This window comes from Camelus dromedarius, chromosome 15 (assembly GCF_036321535.1).
Source record: "Camelus dromedarius isolate mCamDro1 chromosome 15, mCamDro1.pat, whole genome shotgun sequence".
NCBI lineage: Eukaryota > Metazoa > Chordata > Mammalia > Artiodactyla > Camelidae > Camelus > Camelus dromedarius.
This window is the reverse complement of record NC_087450.1, coordinates 19502328-19524471: the sequence shown is the minus strand read 5'-3', so window position 1 is coordinate 19524471 and position 22144 is coordinate 19502328. Positions and strand designations below refer to the sequence as shown.

Sequence of the window (22144 nt, the reverse complement as noted above, 5' to 3'; positions counted from 1 at the left end):
TAATTGTTGAAATAACAAAGGGGTCAGAAGATTATATAAACTTAGTTAATAAAGTGGCAGCAGGGTTTGAGAGGATTGACTCCAATTTTGAAAGAAGTTCTACTGGGGGTAAAAGGCTATCAAACAGCATTACATGCTACAGAGAAATCATTCATGAGATGAAGAGTCAATCCATGAGGCAAACTTCACTATTGTCTTACTGTAAGAAATTGCCAGTGCCACCACAGCAACCACCAACCTGATAGAGCAGTTAGCATCCATCAACATCGAGCCAAGACTCTCCAGCAGCAGCAGGATTACCACTCACTGAAGGCTCAGGTGATGGTTAGCAATTTTTTTAGCAATCAGCTATTTTTGAATTAAGGTATGTAGTTTTTTTTTGTTTCTTTTTTTTAGGCATAATGCTTCTGCGCACTACAGTATAGTGGAAACATACCTTTTATATGCACTGGGAAACAAAAAATTTGTATAACTTGTTTTGTTACAATATCTTATTTATTGCAGTGGCCTCGGACCCAACCCACCGTTATCTCCGAAGTATGTATTATCTGATTATAGACCAGTGCTTGAATTTTTAATAAAAAAACATGTGTAACAGAGAAAAGATCCTATAAAAGCATGTGGTGATTTAACTAATCATACAGGAGACTTTCCCAAAACCAATCTGAATTGTCCTTTTGTTCCCCACCCGCCTCTAGGTTTTTACATTAGGGCAATGCCTCATTGTAATGAACATAAAAGTTGAAGATCTGGAAACTGATGCCCTTAAAGCTGCTATGGCCCTTTGGAAAGCATTCATATAACCCAGTATCTGTACTCTAGTCTGAAAACCACTGCTCTGAAATCTCTGCATTGTTGCCTAATTGAGGTATAAAGATTCCAGACATGCACAGGGTTTGATCCTTAGTTTACAGTCCTGATGTTACAGACCAGAGGGTGTTCATTTCATCTAAAGAATTTTTTGTATAACCACCACTACGTATGCTTGATCATGTTACTTAATCTCTCCATGCCTCTGTTTAACTATGCAAAGAGGATTAATGATAGTACCTACCGCAAGGTTGTAAGGATTAAATGAATTAATGCAGATGAAATGTGTAGAACAGTGTTTGACTCATAATAAGCACGGAATTAAATGTGATCTTCTATTATTTGAGAGAGAGGAAAAAATTGCCTCACAAATTTTGCTGTCTGGTGAGTTACTCTCAAATTGTTTGCAGTAATTCTTTAAATTTGGTTCTCATGAGAATAGTTTAGAGTGCCTTGTTTCTTTTGGGGGGCTGGCGGTTGGGGGAGTATATTCCTTGCCTATTTCACAGAAATTCTAATTCTGTAGACCTGAGTTGGGGCCAGAAATCCACTATTTTCACAAGAATTCCAAGTAATTCTGATGCAGATGGTCCTTGTCTGACCCTATCTGTGAGAAACACTAGTCAGGTGTAGTCCCATTTCTTCAACATACTCCTGCCTACATTTGGAAGCAGGGAGTCTGGTTTCCATTGTGACTGACTTTTCTTTGGCCCAGGACATCCAGAGCGCTTTGACCTCTTTCACATGTAATATGATTTCAGGTCTGTACATGATCCTGATTGAGAAATTAAGCCTTGTCTAGAGAATAGCAATGTTTTCATAAAATATGTATCTAGAAATACAGTCTGGCAGCACAGAGTAGCATAAAGTTATGATCTCTTGTTGTAGACAACATAACTCCAGTTGATGTAGCCACATAGTATTTGGCAATTCTAAACCACAGCTAATTAAAATATTTAGGTCTTTTTCACATGTCCTGCTGCCAAATCTCCCCCTATATTTGTGCAATTGGTTTTTTTTAACCCTACTTGTAATATTTTGCAATTATGATTATTGTAACCTTTCTTCTGTTTACAAAAGTAATATTGGTGGGGTGGGTATATCTCAGTGGTAGAGTGCATGCTTAGCATTCACAAGATTCTGGGTTCAATCCCCAGTACCTCCATTAAAAATAAATAAATAAATAAATAAAAGTAATATTACTCATTGTAAAAGCTACAGAAAAATCTGAAGAAACTAAATACCATTATCCAATACCCAGTCGTAGACACTATCAATATCTTAATACATGTCTTTTCATTCTTTAATAGGCATGTAAATCTTTTTTATTAAAGTAAGACTAAAATGTTTAAATGAGATAAGTATTTTTTATTAACATGTGTAGTTATTTAATGCTTTTGTTGTCCTTAGTATAGCATTTCACTGTATAGATTCACAATAATTTCATTAAACTGGATCTATCTGATGAAAATTTAAATCGTCTCCCAAGTTTTTCCTTTTTTTTTTTTTTCTTGTGGGGAGGTAATTAGGTTTGTTTGTTTGTTTGTTTAGTGGAGGGACTGGGAATTGAACCCAGGACCTCGTGCATGCTAAGCATGCATTCTACCTCTGAGATACACCCTCCCCACCCCCAAGTTTTTCCTCTTAAGCAACACAGTAATACGTACATCTCTGTGTACGGTTTCATTTATTTTCTTAGGATAAATTCTTAAAAATGAAGTTATTGCTTCTGACTGTCTTCAGATAGACCCTCTGTGTCCTGGATGTTAGTTTTCAATCTTCCTTATTGGCTTTTTTTCATCTCTGAACACTGGAGTGCCCAGGGTTCAGGGCTCAACCTCTTCTCATTTATTTTCTAGATCACATTCAGACCAATGATTTTAAATACCACTTAACAACTACTAAATTCATATCTCCAACCCATCCTCTGCCCTGAATCTAAATGCTGGTTTGAAATCTCTACTTAACATGTGAGTATTTCAAACTTAACAGGTCCCCATTTGAACTTTCAGTTATCTCTGCCAAACCTGTTCCTTTCCTGGTCTATCCACATTTCAGTAAAATGGCAACTTCATTTAACTAATTGTTTGGACCAGAAATCTTGACTCCTTTCTCTCATTTTCCATCTACAATACAAATCTTGTTGGCTGGTATTTCAAAATATATCCACAATCTGGCCTCTTCACAATACTCCCACCTAATACAAGCCACAACCACTTCCAGCCTGGATTATAATTTGAATAATGCCAGTTCTCTGATCAAAGCCTCCAATAGCTTCTGTTTTTATCTGAAATAAAATGCCTAGTTCTTACTATGACCTTTAAGTCCCTGCATGATCTGACCCTCCATCCCTCTCTGACCTTAGTTCTTCACCACTTCCTCCTCACTCATTTCACTCTTACCCCACTAACCCTCTTGTTGTTCCTCTGACACAGTGATTTTCAGCTGGAGACATTTTATCCCCAGGGGACATTTGTCAGCGTCAGGAGACGTTTTTGGTTGTCACAACAGAGGAGGTGGCCATTTTACTAGCATCTAGTAGTTGGAGGCCAGAGATGCTGCTAAATAGCTTACAATGCACTGGTCAGGTACCCACAACAAAGAACTACCCTGTCCAAAATGACAGTAGTGCTGAGGTTGAGGAATCTTGCTCTAATACACCAAGGATGTTCCATTTTACGACCTTTGCACTCACTGCTCCCTCTGCCATGAATGCTCTTTCCCCTGGTAATCAATCACATGGTGTGCTTCCTTCCTGCTCACCTTATCAGAGAAGCCTTCCCTGACTACCCTATGTGAAATTCCCACAGTCACCCACTATACCTGTGTTACGAATATTTGATTATCTGTCTTCTCCTCCATAAGAACTGGACCTTTGTTTTGTGCCTGGTTGTATCCTGAGCACACAGTAAGCACTCATTAACATCTGTCAAATTAATGAATACATTAAGGTGGTATCACTTTATACTCCTGTCAGCAGCAATGAGCTCCCATTTCCTTATATCTTGACTATACTGGCTATATAGTCTTTTAAAATTTTTGCCCATCTGATGGGTGAAAAATGGAATTTTTGTTTGTTTAATTGTTTGTCGTATTTACCTTATCTGGCAAGGCTTTTTGGGTTTTTGTTGTTGTTGTTGTTGTTGTTGTTTTGTATTTTGAGCCTGAATCTGTCATTCAAACTCTTCTTTCAAATACTCTGAATCATCTGATGGTGGAATAATAATTAAGATTACTGTGAAACAGTAAGTTTTAGGGGAAACTTCTAACTGGGAAAAATAACCTGAAATTAAAAGTCAAGCAAGGAACTCTTGAGTGTAAACTGTATCATCACAGCTGTTTTAAAAACCTAAGTATTATAGTGCATAGACTGATGCACTAGGGCTACTGCTAAATCTCACTATACCAGCTGGTGTATCAGAATAATATGAGGCAAATTAATTTTCTAGTAGTGATGAAAAAATGTTTCCTCATTTTCAGTTGCAAGCTTATGACACAGTTATATGTCACTTCCTTTGGGAAACATATCTCCGATAGAATTCATGTAGTTCCCATAATATTTTGTTCATATCCCTTGTTGCATATCTTTTTCCACATCCACCTTCCCTCAGTGAAGTGAGAGTTTGTCAACTGCAAGAAATATATCTTGTTAATCTGTATCTCAGGTATCTGATACATAGCATATAGATACATACTGGTATTTTGAAAAAACACCATATGCTCTTCAAGTAGTATATTGAAAAAAGCTCATTTAGTGAACTAGTGTCAACATACTGCTATTGATAAATTGCATTATTGTTCTCAATATTTACTACCCTGCCCTCCCTTAGGTAAAAGAATTATTCCTCCCTGCCCTTTCCAGGTGATTTAACAGTTCATGCTTATGGAAAATGTTTCTCAGGAATCTCACCAGTTTGAAGTAGTGATCCAGGAGCACCACTTGTCCCTGTGCTATACAGTGCCAGTAGGTTAATGCATTAGCTAAACATGCAAGAGTGTAGTGACTAAATGACCAGTTAGCTGAAATGTCTCAGAAGGGAGATGCTTTCCTGGGTACTTTCCTTAAAGTCTCTGATTCTGAATTATGAAGAATCCTCCAGCATAAATGTTCTGAACTAACTGATGTATCTTACCTATTTTCTATAAAGTCATGATTTATATACAGTATGAAGCAGAGCTATCTTTGGTAACTTAAATTCAGAATAAGGCAGAATATAAAATTAACATTTACTACACTTTTATACCAAGATGTGGTACCTACCTGTAATTTTGCCCCTCAATCCATGCTAGAAAACAAGGTTATTATGTGAGGTACTTCTAGAAATTCCATTTGGTTGGTGTCCAAGACAGACTAATATGTGTCAAAATTCATCTGTGATTCAGCAAACAAGACTTCAGTATTATTTCACTTGACCTTACTAGGAGGTGTCCTGGCACCAGCCACTGCAAGATAAAAATCATGTATCTTTCAGTATGGGCATGGAACAACTGACCAACTTTAATAAGTATATCTCACTGCTGATCAACATTCTGAAGACCATTTATGACAGGTGTTAACTTATTTACCACAACCCAAGTGAACTGCAGAGCATGTTCCATGAATTAAACTTTACCACAAACTAACCTTTGCCCTAGAATTTGCTGTATGGTCAACCTGTTCCATCTCCTTCCATCTCTCTCCTCTTTCCTTCACCTTTTGTCTTAATTTAATTCTACCCTTTGTGCTCTCACCCTATGACTCCCCCCAATTCTCTGTATATTCTTTTCTTTAATTGAAGCCTTAATAAATATTTTCTTCATGTGAGCATAACCAAAGTTTTCTTGAGCCTCCACAGATATGAGACTATTTTTCCTTTTTTTCCTTTGATTCTATTAGAAGCTTAATTTATATTCCTTTAAGCAACTGCTTTCAAAAGATTATCCAAAAATGTTTCTCAAATGCCATCACTTGTTTGTGTTTGTCTTGGGGGATTGGGTGGATGAATGGAAACAAAGAGGCAGGCAAGACCACACTTCTGAAGACTCCATCAAACTTAAAAGCTTCTGCACAGCAAGAGAAACAACAAAATGAAAACGTAACCTACAAAACAGGAAAAACTTTTTGCAAACCGTATACTGGATAAGGGGTTAGTATCCAAAATATGTAAAGAACTTATCCAAATCAGTAACAAAAAAAAACAAACATTCACTTTAAAAATGGGCAGAAGAACTAAGTAGATATTTTTCCAAAGAAGACATCCAAATGGCCGAGAGATGAACGAAGAGATGCTCAACATCCCAAATAACCAGGGAAATGCAAATCAAAACCACAATGAGATAACACCTCACACCTCTTTCAATGGTTATCATCAAGAAGACAAGAGAAAACAAGTGTTGGTGAAGATGTGGAGAAAAGGGAAATTTTGTACCCTACTGGTGGGATGTAAATTGGTTCAATCACTAAGGAAAACAGTGTGGGATTCCTCAAAAAGTCAAAAATAGACCCACCACATGACACAGCAATTCTACTTCTCAGTAATCACCCAAAGGAAATGAAAATTGGATATCAAAGAGATATATGCACTCCCATGTTTACTGCAGCATTATTCACAACAGCCAAGATATGGAAACAACCTAATTGCCCATCAAGATATGAATGGATAAAGATGACATACCAATAGATATAGAGATATAGATATCTATATAGATATATATAAATCCACACACACACACATAATGGAATATTATTCAGCCATGATAGATAAGGAAATCCTACCTTTTGCAACAACATGGATGGCCCTTGAGGAAATTATACTAAGTGAGATAAGCTGCACAGAGAAAGGCAAATACCATGTATCATTCCTACATGTAATCTAAAAAAGCCAAACTCATAAAAACAGAGAGTAAAATAGTAGTAACCAGGGCCTGGGAAGGTGGAGGATAGGAGAGATGTTAAGGGTACAAATTTGCAACTAGTAGTAAATAAGTACTAGAGATCTAATGCACAGTATAGTGGACATAGACAATGATGTTATATAATCATCAAACTTATTAAGAGACTAGATCTTAATTATTCCAACCACAAAAAAGAAATGATAATTATAAGATGTGTTCACTACAATGGGAATCATATTACAATATATAAATGTATCAAATCAACATGTTGTGTACCTTAAATTTACAATGTTAAATGTTAAATAATAAAAGTAGTCATTTAAAAAATACTAAACTGATTTCACAACCTTCTAATGGGTTACAGGGGTTTTTAAACTGAAAACACTGATAAGACAACACCTTCACTTTACTGATAATAAAGCTGCCAGTTTTCTTTTTTGCAAAATTTTTGTAAAATATTTCAATAAACAAAAACACAAACACCATTTTATCAACTAGTCTGCTCTATTAAATCCTTCATCCATATTTGCTCCATTTTTCTTAAATAAAACTTGTGCCTCCCTATTCCCAACAGCCCTTTTACACCCCCACTTTCCCAAGGAATTATTATCTCTTATCTAAATTGGGCATTTTTCCACACCTACACACCTTTATAATATTAATACGTAAGATTGTATTAATTTAAAAGTACAGCACATATTATGCTGTGTACCAGAGACTGACACATTGTAACTAACTATACTTCAATTAAAATAAGAAAAAAAATGTAGCATAAAAATTTGGCATTTTTCAAACTTGCAATATAGATGGTATACCATATGTACTTTGCAAATTGGTATTTTCACTCCACATATTTTTGGAATATATCAGTCTATTCATTATAACTATACATGATATCCCATTGTATGACTATATCACAATTTGTCCATTCTCCTGTTGGACATGTAGTTTATTTCCAGTTTTTTGTGTTAGAGACAATGGTGCAATAAACATTCTTGGATATGTGTGTGAAGGAATCTCAGAATTATATATCCAGAATTGGAATTGCTGGATTGAGGATATATACCTCTTAAACTTTTCTAGATATTGCTAAATTGCTCTCCAAAGTGGATGTGATAATTTATACTCCCGGCAGCAGGCATGAGATTTCCTGTTTCTTCATATCCTCCTCAAACTTGGTTTTACCAGACCTTTTTAATCTTTGTGTGAAATGCTATCTCATTGTTTTAAATTGTACTTTCAAGATTACTACTGAGATTGAGCAATAGATCATTCTTAAAAGACCTAATGCCATTACTTTCAGACAGGATTCTCCCTCTGACATTAAAGCATTATTATAACGCCGTATTTGTATTCCTGTCTGATATTTACAAATCCCTGTCCTCCTTCACTGGACTGTGTTGTGCCTTCCTAACAATGGTGGAAACCAGAAGGCCTGGATTTGTATCCTAGCTGCTCTGTCACTCCTTAATTCTGTCACCACGGACAAGTGAAAACTTGCCCTGCCCAGATTCCTTCATCTGTACAACAGGGATGATGACATCTGACAAGGTTCTTGAGGGGATTAAATATTACAGCAGGTTACTATTAGTCATCATTGTATCCCCAATAACTCCTACCTTTGTACAGAGTAGATTGCTAACAAGGGAGAGAAAAGCCACTGTCTGCCTCTGTTTGTTCACTTCTGGGTTCTGCAGACACATCACACCACTCTGTGCTTTGGGGCATTCACTCTTGCTGTTTTCTCTGTCTCGTTTGCCCTCTCTGCCTTCTCCACGAAGCTGACTCCCTGGTTCTTTAAGGCTACTCAAATCAGTGTTCTCTGCATTCACCAAGATGCCCAGTCAATTCTGGGTTAGGTGCCCCTCTTTCATACCCCATCACAACTTGAGCACACTCCTATTATTATAGTACTGACCACTTCAATATTTTTTTCTGTATCTCTGGTGGAAGAGAGAGCCCTAGATATTTTACTCATCATTGCAAGTGCAGCAACTAACACAGCCAACCAGCACATAATAAGCAGACTCAGCATTTGTAGAATTGAAAAACATTTACTCACCGAGCATTTTCCTAAACTTTACCTTCTCAGGAATCCCAGGGGCTCTGGCTTATAATGCTGCCATGGTGGTCTGGCTACCACAAGACCACCGACCCCCTTTTGGGTAGCAAAGAATGACAATAACTTGCAGTCCACTGAGAAGTTTAGAAGATAACATGACACTGTGAATTCACTTTTGACGTGTGCACACTATTAGATATTCAACTGATTAGAAAGATCCCCACCAAACTGAAATACATAGCAAAGAAGCATATGAAAGATGAAAATGCACTATCTAAAAAAAAAATGTACCTTTGCAGCTGAGCCAAATGGATAAAGCACTAAATGAAAGTGAGTTAATCAGTATTCTTTATCTGACTTACCTTCTGTCCTTGAAAATTCTCAAAACATCCTAGCCACCAACACACTTTTTTAAAAAAAGAGAAACAAGCATTCTCATATATTGCTTGTGAAGGAAAATAAAGAAAAAAATACAATCTTTATGAAACTCAGAAATGATATTCAAAATTAATATATATATGTAATTAAACATATTACTTTTTACTCCCTAAATAAACTAAAAATACATGTATTATAAACATTGTGAAGTTAGAGCACAAATTGCTCATCAGATTGTTCTTATAACTACCAGGTTTTTGGTTGATTTCTAGAAATTGTTGATGTTATCTTTTTTGGAGGAGCAGGTGAGGTGATTCAGTTTGCTTATTTTTATTTTACAGGAACTCTCACATGCTAAGCATGCACTCTACCACTGACCTATACTCTCCCCTCAGTGTTACTTTTTTTTTTTTAATACAACTGTCACTTAGCTAAATGTAGCCCTGCAGTTATTTAACAAAATCATCAGATTCCTTTAACAACTTTCCCATTAAACTGAGTCAGTAGACGTATTCAAAACGTTGAGAATTTATATCTCAGCTTCTGCTGAACTACATTAAAAATTACTTTGAAAACTTTACAACTTTTACACTGAAATTTATGTATATTTAACATCTCTACTATCAATTAAGTCATAAAGTTGTTTATTGGGATCCCATAGTTAATTACTTGACTTAATAATTATTTTTGTTCCGCTTCAATCCACAGAATATCATAATTATAATCTGGCCAACATTTAGGATTCATCTTGAAAGTTCATTGTATTTTTTATTTTGCTTTAATGATCAAACAAACATATGTCCATATAATTTCTTGGATAATTTAATCATTATCTTAGAATTGAATATTTTGTTTTGCTTTATATTGCATACTTTTTCATTTCCATAATATCTTTCACTTGTCTTTCTTAGTTTCCTTAACTTTAGTTTTATATACTTAATCATTTTAATCAATTATTGGATTGATCTATCAGTTTTAATAACTGAAACTAACTTCTTGTAAAGCCAAAAAAAAATTGACATCTGTTAGAATACTGTATGTTAAAGCCAAAAGTTTAAAGAAAACTTTATTTTCCAAAGGCTTACTCCAATTTCATAATTTCTGTTAAATGTAGGAGGCCTGATTCATTTTCCAAACTGCTTTTTCAGTTCTTGCACCACAAGCTGCCCATCAAAGACCAAATATTCTTATTTTTATTATTTCGATTCCCTACTTTTCAACCACATAATTTAAAGAATTTTTTGATGTGATAGAAAATCAAACTTACCCAACACTATTTAAAGTGATTTATTCGATTTACATTTTTTATCACGTCACCCAGAGATAACTGAATACAGTGAATTAATGCTGAATTAAAATATCCAGAAAATTTTCTCGACTTTTGGCTCAAACTCCAGATTTTCTTCCTAATTCTGACTCAGTCTGTACAAAATTCAATCCAAATTTTATGTAAGATTTCTTATTGAACCCATTTTTAATATACTATGAATAAAATTTGATCTGTTGTTTGATGTTTCTGTCATCTCCGTAAGATCAACGAAAGTGACTAAATTATCTTTGAAGCTCAATAAATAATGTAAAATAATTTTGTTTTAAGTAAATTACAATACTGTGATATCAAACACCTGAAATCTCATCAATAATGACAAAATTTTACCACCTTGATGTGTTTTCCTGAAAGTTTTCTCATTTCAGTAGATGTATGTTTTGCAAAAAGTAGAACCGTTAATCTAGATCATAATAATACATTGCATATATATTCTCTAGTTTTTGTATGCCTTTTAAAATATTTTATATCTGAAAATGTTGTTTCAATTATTTTAACTATAGAGTTAAAGTCAATTGATAGTTACGTTATATATGCATGTCTAAATATATTTTATATATTAACATATATAATATAAATATATACAACTTTCCTTGCTTTTATCAACGTCGACTTAAAAAATCTTGGAAGTCATCATTTCTAATGGTTTACTGTGCATACAGAGTACATGTACAGAAACACACTATTATCTTTTAACTGCTACTGTATTTTTCAGTTAAGCTTTAATTAACATAAAAATGCACATATTAGGTATTCATTTTGGTGAGTATTGAAAGTTGTGTAATACTCATATAATCACTATTATCTTACATTAGTTTCATCTATTCATGAATTTCATAAAAATGCAATTGCACATATATACTCCCATGTGTCTGGCTTCTTTCATCTACATAATGATTTTGAGATGCATCCATTTTGTTGCATGTATCACTAGTATTTTCTTTTTTTATTGCTGAATGGTATTACAGTATTCTTTTAATTAAAAAAAATTTTCCCATTGTTGATTGCACATTTTTAAAATCACGAGCTACAACAGAATTGCCATTTAGGTGGAATATGTGGTTAGCACTTTCAACCATTAATAATACTACATTTAACTATTTTAAATTGTATCTACATTTATGTAATCTGCAATAATAAGCCACTCATATATATTGTTGAAATAATAAAGCTGTTATTCCATTCTGGAAATATAACTAATTGCTTTATTATTGTACTAATTTTTCCACAATATCCAAAGACTGTCTGGACTGTTCTTATTTTGTACAGTGTTCCAGGTTCAGGCTACAATTCATCATTAATACTATTTCCCTTTTGTTTTCCAGGAGATTCAGCTTTATATTTTAAAGGACTGTTAGGAAACTTTCCCAACTTTGCTATTTTTTTATCCTGAGTGTTTGTTTTTAATATACTGTTATAAATTATCCAATGTATAAATACAAAAAACTGCAATAAAAATAAAGCCAAAGTAAAAGCTTTATTTAGAAGTAGTAGCAACTACATAGTTAAAGGATAAGGATCCTTTAATTTAAACAGAGATCCTCCTAAAGGACAGGCTTCCTGTTGTGAAATGAGTTGAACTGGCAGAAATGCTGCAAATGTTTCTTAGATGTCACTAAGGACAGAGACCCGTTTATCAATGATCATCATGGTACCTTAGCACAATTACCTTGAACTAATGAGTTTATGGAAGAATTTATGTCATTAACTTTTATCACATTGCAGCAATGAAGGCCATATTTCAGCCCTTACTTATATCCATGAAAGTTTTAAACACACAACTATCTTGCTTCTAGAAATGTATCATTTCTATCTACTCACACATGCACAAGTTTCTTCAGGATAATAGCAAGAAATTAATACTTACTTCTGAGCCAAACGCTGTTCTAAATGCTTTATGTGTATTAACTCATTTAATCCTCAACCTTATGAGATAGGGAGTATTCCCATTTCACAGATGGGTAGGTATAACCTTATGGGTGAGTATTATGGGTAGGTACTTTATGAGCAGGGATTCTCTCCATCCTATAGATAAGGCAGTTGGGGTTTGGAGAGGTCACAAAGCTAGTAAGTGCTAGAGCTGAATTACAAACCCAAGCAGTACAGCTCAGCTCCTTTAATTAATTATGGTATATTCCTCTAATAGACTATAATGCAGCCATAAAAAATAAAGAGAAAATTCTTTATATACTGATACATGACAACAGGGAAGATATATCCTTCACTAGGTAAAAAAGCCCAGTGTATAATAAGCTACTGTTTGTGGGAAAACTATATCAAGTTAGAGACCTGAACTTATATACAAATTTGGAGTATGTATGCATTTGCCTGAAAGGAGAGTTGCTAACTTTCATTACATTTTCCCCCAAGATGGTTAAGACTCTCTGGGCTATGAAAGAACATTTAATTTTATACAAATTGTATACACACTATGATTGTACCTATGTATAAAAATATGAACAAAAGACTGAAATAAATACAATAAAATAATAGCATCTTATACTAAAACACTAAAATTCCAGATGGATCAATGATTTACAGGACTACAAAGATGGAGTATAAAAAGCAAAACAAATGAACAAACATAACAAAACAAAAACAGACTCAGAGATTCAGAGAACAAAGAGGGGGTTGCCAGAGAGGACAAAGGTAGGAGTGGGGCTAAATGGGTGAAGGGGATTAAAAGATACAAACTTCCAGTTACAAAATAAATAAGGATGAGGATGTAATATACAGCATAAGGAGTATGGTCAATAATATTGTAATAACTCTGTTTGGGGACAGATGGTTACTAGACTTACTGTGTTGATCTTCATAGTGTATGCAAGTGTCAAATCACTATTTTGTGTGATTTGTCTTTTTACTCTATTTTGGAGAGATTTCCTCAACTTATCCTTCAACTCTTAAGCTCTTTATTTCTGCTATTTAATTTGTAAAAGTTCTTTTTTGTTCTCTAAATTTACATTTAATATAATATTATCTTCTTATTTCTTGGTTGCTACATCTTCTCTTAACTTCTCTGAGGTTATTGGTAATAGTTTTCTTGTCTGTTTATTTTTCTTGCCTGTTCATAGTCTGTGTTTTTTTTGAGTTTTTGTTTGTTTTGTTTTGTTTCTGTTTTTTCTTTCATATTGAGGCTGCCTTCAGATGCCTGGTAATCCTTAGTTGTCCATTCATACTTAAAGTACAAGAATAAAGAAATTGACTGGAAGGCTGTGCCCAAGAGTGGGACTTGTCTACTGTGATCTTCATTGTAGAGTGGTCTGACTGATAAGATTTAGTCAGAGAACTTGTGCCAGTACCTTTAATTCCTTCCTCCTGAACTGGTCAGGTTCCCAGAGAAGATTCTTGAAGGAGATTCCTGCCAGAAGCCACCACTAGTTTTCCTGGGAACCAAGAAGGAAAAGAAGTTTCAAGAATCACAGCATCTAGGATGCACAGGTTCACTTAATTTCTGTTGTCAGAAGAGTAGCCTCACCCCCAAAGTAACAGTGGGACTAAAGGAAAACAAGTAAGTACAAAATGGTGCAAATATGGGTGGATTCAGGTTCTGTGTTATCCAAAAGTTTGCACAACTAGGGGAGCCCACTTCAAGAAAAATAATACAAAACTGCAAAAAAAAAAAAAAAAATTACGTACAAAATTGAATACATACTTAGAATGAGAACAGAAATCATAAGAAACACAAATTTTAAAAACCGACAAATACTACAAATGTCACACATAGCTAAGATCTCTGAAGGGCCTTGGAAGGAGCTCCCACAAGACAGGGGCCCTGAAGTCTGAACTTTAAGAACTTCATGTTAAACTTTCCTTTAAGCGCAAAACACACTTGAGAAGGTAGTAGGTGTGGCCTGAATCATGCTGGATGTTGAAGACCAACAGTCTTCACATTGGACTACCTGCTTCTTTCAGGTGCACAAATGCTTGTCAGAGGGGAACTCTAAGTACCTTTAAGGGAACCAACTCAATATGGACTCTGTTAACAGTATCTGCCCCGGAATGTTCCAGCCATTTGCCAGTTTAACTCTCTCACTTCCCTTTCAAATAGCCCATCTTCCACTTTACTAAAGAAAATCATACCTCTCATCCATTCTGTTGTCTCACAGTGTGAAAATTTCGAGGGGGCAATTCCAGAAAGCATAGCTCCTAAGTTCCTTGTGAGCAATGCAAAGACTTTTGGAGGAGGGGGACTGTACCTTTATCATGCTAGTAACAAGCTCTTGGTAAGGTTGTTGGTCCTATCATCTCTGTCTCTGTCTCTGCCTCTCTTCCCTTTCAAAAAGTTCAAAAGTGAGAAGCAAGAAAGTTGTCAGAGGAATACATTTTTTTTTCGCCAAAATTTGAATGCATGTTTATTTGAATTAAAAAAAAAAAGACTTTTTCTAAGTATTTGAGGAGAAATAGAATTTTTCAAACTTCTCAACTTTCAGCTTCTATATCAGTAGTTTCATGAAAAACAATATGCTTTCACAGAAGCACAGGTGGACTATGCTGTGTTTGAATGCTTATTTTTTCAAGATCATTCTGAAATTCTTACCTGCAAAATTCCATGGATATTCTGAAACAAGTCACCTTAATGGGGCAGAGGACCAACAATTCAGGCACATTCTCAAATTTATTTTGCAAAAGCAGTCTGAGAATTTTAAAGCACAGTTCAGACTTGCCAAAATCTATAAATCTTTCCTGAGATTGTGACTTTACAACTATTAGGTAGCTCTGTAGCTATTCTAAAGTTATGATTCCTTTGAATCCAGGAAATTCATTAATATTAATCATCAATTTATTTTGTGACTGAATTCAGAAAAAATTCTGGAAGCTTCTTTAACTAATATAAGCTTCCAGTAGCTGCTTCATGGAGACAAAAGAACAAAATGAAACTGCATCAGAGGTCACCCTGAGGAACTAAGAGTGAAGCAAACATGACAACAAACTAGTGAATTAATTTACAACTTAGCTGAATATTAACAGGTACAATTTATGAATTAACACCGTTTCCAACTCTAGATATGTATTGTAACTTCATGCAATTATATAAACAAAATTTGTGTTTTAAATTAATAGAAGTTTTGGAGTTAGAGCTTGAATTGCTGAGAGGTAAAAATGAACCCTATGGTTTAAAAGCAAAAAAAGTTTCTAAAAGAGTCCTTTCTTTTTGGACATGGAGGTCAGCAAGCAGAGATTTTAACCTAAGAGATGGGGAACAGAGCCTAGTCCAGCACAAACAATGTAACTAGTCATCTAAGGCTCTGTGGGGTACATGTGTAAATACTATGGGGAAGGGCGATTTACTGCACATCACCTCATGGAGCAAAGATAACTGACCAAAAAGGAATATGGGAGCAATCTAGCTACTAAAACCTATCAGGATGATTGTGTGTGTGTGTGTGTGTGTGTCTATGCGTGTGTGTGTGTGTGTGTGTCTGGCTATGCATGGATCCAAGTAGTTGTTACATGGTCTCTTCTATTTCAAACATGCAACCTCTTGACAGCTTACTCATGAACTAATTAACAAACACCTTCAGAAGCAGAAATGTTTCTTCCTATAGGCTAACTGGCTAATTATTTCTGCTCTTAGAGTCTTTAAAACAAACCAACAAAAAACAAACAAAGACACTATTTGTAATCCTTAAGGCAACCTCAAGGGCTGGTAGTTCAACTTCAAACCTCAGGACACTGGTTCCACCTTTTCAAATGTCTCTGATGAAGACCGAGACTTGCGGTGGACTCGGGAATGAAAAGGTTTCTCACTGCCAATAGTCTGGAAAACAAGGTGGAAAGTACACCATTACCTTCTGTGCTTAAGAACCAGATGAATCATAAAAAGGTAAAACATACTTAAGAATAGTCTGCTCTTACCTGATGGGGCAGGTTGAGTAAGTCTGATCTCGTTTTGAATGTCTGATCTCAGGACTTTGAGATCAAAGTGTGAGAGGCCTAGAGTTTCTTTTCCTGTTACAGTTGTAGGGAGAGGGCATTCTGGGTCAGGAATTTCACTTAGGGTAGCAAGCGTAGAGTGTTAATGTTACTGTTCAGGCTGGATCTCTTATGTATGTCCTGATAGAATACAAAAAAGTGTATCCCAGCTTGCATGAAACTCTGGACTTATCCGAATAGGCTAACAGAAGAGAGATGTAACAAATTAAGTGTAAGTTGATCTACAATAAGCTTCAAAGAAATACTCATAGGGTGAGAGGACAAAGGAAGACTTAAAGAGGAGCAAGTGCTTCCACGTCAGGAAAAAAAGGTCTAGTTCAGTCAGCAAACTTTCGGGAAAAAAAATAATTTCCTTGGGTGTCTTGACAAAGAGGTGAGAGCAGTGATAGGTCAGGCAGAAGCAGATCAAGGAAAGGACTCTGGAATTTTAGGCACCCATTTTTTCAAAAGCCCTTTTACACAATGGAAATAACAGCTTTCCCATACAAACCTTCCCAACTCTTAGACCTGGCCCTTCCCCTCAGCTTCTGTAGTTTCTCCTCTCCTTTAGGTGTTAAAGCCTTCATTTTGTGAAGTCAGGGTGTTTCAGTAGTTTCTCTTTACTTATCAAGAAAACAGATATGACATAGTAATTAGTAACAGAGACCAGGAGTAAACGGTTTTGTCTGCCACCCTGTACAGATGGATTTTTAGAATTGTGGACGGTGAATGACAAAGGCAACTGCCACTGTAACATGAACAATTTCTTTGACACTGCCAGTACCTCAGTGCTTAGAGAAAAGACTTTTTATTTTTCCCATGGAGTCAACTGCCTTTGTCCCTTACTTTCACTTGATTTTTGCTGAACTTGTGATTGAGACTATTTTCTTCAGTTCACTCTCCCCATTCCTCATTAGGAGAATGCTAGATTTATTCAGAGTGGCAATGCATCCAGCCTTAAGATTGTATTTCTCAGCTTCTCTTGTTGGGTGAGGCTATGGAGATGTATTCACGTGTTCTGTGACTTGTTCCGAGTCTTACAAGAGGAAGCTGTTACCCTCCCTGCTGCCTAGAATGCAGATGTAACAGCTGAAATTCCCACAGCCGTATTTGACCTTGGGGTATAATCCAGGTGCTGGATAGAAAAAAACAAATTTCTAAATTGCCAGAACCTTAGTGTTATCATAAAGCTGCACTTCCCAAGTTCTGTATTGGTTCTCTGGATTTCACTGATATGAGCACAACAAAATTAACTAACTACAATAAATCATTGCTGTTACCACTTTTTGTTACATGAGCCAAAAAACACCTTAAAATGTTTATTAAAATGTTCCTAAATATATAACCACTTTGCAAGCTAATAAGAATTTATTCCCTAGTGCCCCCAGAATGAAACTGTAAATCAAAATGGTAAATGGACTCTGAAGCCAAAGTTACCAGTGGGGAGGTGGGGAGGAAGCCTTTTGTCAATGGGAACAATGGTCGTAATATGGAATATAAACTATGCATAGATAAACATGAAAAAAAGAGAAGATACTTTAAAAAACAGATCTGAATAGTAACCAAACATTTTTTAAGAATTAAAAAACAATCACTGAAATTATAAACTACAAATGCAAAAAGCATGAACCTAAATTGATACCAATCTGGAAAAACACAAGCTATGAAAAGACATTCTTGGGAACAGTTGGGGAAACCTGACATTAACTAGCCATATTATGTAATTACTGTTAATTATTGAAGTTTACCCAGAATGTATCAGAGACGCAAAGCACAAAAAGTAGTAAGAAACTGTACAGAAGTACTTAATCACCAAAAGCACTATTTATAAATATGTTTATGTAGCTTTTTATAATCCAGGCATTTTGTCCTTAAGATCCTAATCTAATCACTACATCAAAATCAGTTGACTTATGTGGCTGGTAACTTAAAAAACTTTTTTCCATAGACTTAAGCCTTCACATTGTTACAGAATAAATGAATTCTGCTGGAAAACTTTCTGGGAGGAAAATCCTATATATACACAAAAATCTGACCAATTAACTCCCCTCAGTATTCTAAAATTGTATTTTTTTTCAAACTCTAGCCCAGTATGTCTGTTGGCATCAAACTATGAAATGTCTGCGTCCTAGGTTTAAGTCTACCATAGATTTGACTCAATGTGGGGTTAAAGATAGCCTGTGAAGACTGAACTGTTTACTTACTGCTTTATTTTAAATCTAAGATAACAACTTCAAGATGTACCATTATTTTATGTACCACCCAGAGTTGGGAAAACACTGTCAAATATAACAATATGATAGTCCTTACTGGAAAATGCATGAATTGGTTACAGTAGCCTTTTTGAAATTTCATCTATTCACTTATCAACTTCTCATGAATAAAATTGCACTGTTTGTTTTGGTGGATAATTCTTTGCATTTTATCTTATGGGCAATTCCCTTGCGTAGGTCCCAAGAAAAATTTGGTTGCCACTTTGCAATATGGACGTGATCATCCTTCCAGTAACAAGTATTTCCTCCCTTACTATCACATTTATGTCCTGCTGTCTTTGTATACCTTTTGCATATACAGTAATTTTACTTTGTTGTTGAGCAATCCTTTGTAGGACACTTTTAAATAGCGATTAAGCTAATGCATACAGCTATAATTAAGCTCACTCAAATATAAGCAGGGAGCGTATCAGTGGTATTGCCTAACCACTGTAAGTTTTAAGCTACATTACACCCCAATTTCCAGAGACAAAAAATGTGAAGGAAAAAATGCATACTATTGTTGATGAGATATCCTCATAACTGACACAGGAATTGGTTTTATGATCCTATTTTTCAAAGTTTAAGTGACTTGTCCTGTAAACAATCTTCAACAAAGGATTGAACTATGGAATAGAATACACCTCTAAGATCTAATTTAAATCAAAACAAAAAAACTAGATCTGAGGCTTCTGTTTCAATGTTTTGAAAATTCTTTATGTATTTTAAATCTTAAAGTGATTCTTTTTGCCTATAGCTGTAACTACTCATTAATCTAAATAAAGGTGTTACATTTACTTTTGGTAGTGGCTGAGTCCTCAGTTGTGAATCATTTCTAAAGATTAGTTGGACTAATCCTGGTTTCCTGGTCAAAGCTTCATTTTTCAAATATCCAGAACGTATCAAGGTAGGCAATGAGGCTGCAGAATAAAGAAATTATATAATGACCACTGTTGGAAACGGCGACAGCTCTTCTAAAGTAAGTATGAACTTATAGCTGATTCAGAGAAAACAATCTGGACCTGAACTCTTGACTAATCCAATAAACTTCTTAAATTATTTTTCAACAAACATTAGTAAGAAGGTCAAAGATCCTAATAAAGCTAATTTTTCAAAAACATGGTTTTTGTGTGGGGCGTAATTAGGTTTATTTATTTATAATTGAGGTACTGGAGATTGAACTCAGGACCGAATGCATGCTGGGCACACACTCTACCACTGACCTATATACCATCCCTGCCTCAAAGCTGTTTTAAAACAAGTGTTTCAATATTTTTCTTTAAATAATATTAAAATCTTACCATTTGTTCAAGAAAGATCTTATGCATGATTATTTTTTACTGAAGTAATGCCAGTTTTGCCAAACCTATAAAGTTAGAGGAGTATGGCAGTTATAAAAAGGTGCTGATCCTCCACGAACATGAGGCATTTCAAACCCTTAGGTTTTAGTCTAGGTTTATAGGCTAGTTTAATCCTCTGGAAATGGGTTCACCCAAGCTGGCTTCCTTTTTCTATTCCCTTTTCATGTTTTGTAGCCACTCTACACATTCTCCCCTTCCTCCCACCTTTCTTACAGGAATGAGACTACTTCCCAGGGTTATGTTCAAGAATATGTGCAGTAGCTTCTTGTACATGGGTTTTCATTAAGGCTGATTTTTAATCTTCATTACTCTTAGTTCCTAACCAGAGGAGAAAAGATGCTTTTTAACTGCAAATAAAGGTAAAACATGTGCCAACCTCTCACAGGAATGATTTGTTTCTTGGAAACAGACGGTATCTCAAGACCACATTCATTTTACCCAAGTGCTGCCTTTACTCAATAAACTTAGAAATACTTGGTATTGAACTTCATTTTAAAATGTTACCTAATACCTAAAAACAAATAACAACTTTCATTAATATACGAATAAAGTTGAGCCAATAAAGGGAAAATAAATGTAAACCAAGTTTATTTTGCTTTTTAAGTAGTGTTCTTAAAGCACTACAGCTTGGTAAACAATGTAAATTAGTATAAGTCATCTCAAAAGCCAGAATTTTGTTTTGTGTTTTTTAATGAGTTGTTAAAAAGATGCAGCCTATTCTAACAGGATAAATATTTTTAACCATTTCACTTCGAGTTAATGAAGGCTCACAAATGAGCAACACTCCTCATTGAGGAAAACAAAAAGCTGTTGTCGACAAGCGACAGCACACACACACAAAAACAAAAAGAACTGTGTAAAAATATCTAACTGTGTTCCCATATTTTTTGAAGTCGCTTTACAATGGGATGATATGCACATGATCTTGCTGCAAACTTGCCATACAGACTTGTAATACATGTGGTCTAGACAAACGATTCAGTCCAACAGGTGCTAACTTCAGACAATGCAGCACTATAATCCTTTTAACAACGCAATTTGTTTTACTCATTATCTTTTCTTCTAGACTGAAATACAGGCTAGGAAGAAAATGCTCCCTAATTAAAAATTGGTACTGTTTACAGGAAAAATTGTATAATTTTGCATTAGAATTTACAAGTATATGTTCAAATTGAATTTGCCTCCTCCCCCCATCCCAGCCACAAAATGGGCATGAAGTAAAATTTTTAAAAATGCCTTAATTTTCAACTTCATGCAAACTAAATAAAGATGACCAAAACAAAAGCTTAAACAATGGAAGGATATTTCACAGAAAATTTCTTATACAAAAAACACATAAGAAAAAGGGCCACTAGGTGACATTTTAATTTACAAATTGGCATCATTTTGGTCGACAAATATCCAGATGCTGTTTTCTTCTGCTAACAAGAGTTGCAGAGAGGAAGGAAAAAAAAAAACAAAAAAACCCCCATCAGCATGACTTCTGATTTTAATCACACATTTCTTCTGGAATTTCGTGTGGATTAAGGATGCCAGGGACAGACATCTGAAGTTTATGTTTCTCTTCCTGAGCCTGTCTCAGAGCTGTTTCTCTTTCTTCCAAAAATAGATCAGACGTATCTTCACCTGCAAACTCCTGTGAAGACAGTTGAAATGTCAACATAATAAACTTCAATTTCAGAAAATTACTTCCCTTTGGGGGGTGTGTAGATAAGCACCTCCCTGTTTGCATAACTGATATAATTTATCCATCAATTGCTGATTTTAAATTATAGTATAGTATTTTATAATTCTATAGTTGAATTAAAAACCAAAGAAAGTTGGAAGAAAAAAAGGTAAGATTACAGAAGAGGTATAGTGTGATGCCATATACAAAATATACTTCATAAGCAATAATACCAAGATGTTTCTCAGACTAATGATCAAGTTTAACTATATTATCACTGTCCTAAAGGCTGCAACAAAGCATTGTAAAAAGGCAGTAAAAAAAAAAAAAAAAAAAAAAAAAAAAGGCTGATAATCTAATTATCATGGTTCCCTAAAATGGATTCCTTAATAATAACAGGGGTATAAAATTCCCAAAGGAACTACCAATGTGTTTCTTTCCTCAATTTCACTCCTTTAAAATGATCTATGGGATTCAATCACAATGCTGCAATAGATA

General features: G+C 35.0%; 1 protein-coding gene across 3 annotated transcripts in view; it reads right to left on the bottom strand.

Moving 5' to 3' along the window:
* Positions 1–20551: 20551 nt before the first annotated feature.
* XPO1 (exportin 1) overlaps positions 20552–22144 on the bottom strand; it is a 39950-nt gene continuing 38357 nt past the window's right edge. For all 3 annotated transcript variants that reach the window (XM_010989771.3, XM_064494456.1, XM_031467106.1), the window contains one exon: positions 20552–21616. In XM_010989771.3, the coding sequence (XP_010988073.1) occupies positions 21470–21616 (147 nt within the window). In that variant the 3' untranslated portion in view covers positions 20552–21469. The remainder of the gene's footprint in view (positions 21617–22144) is intronic.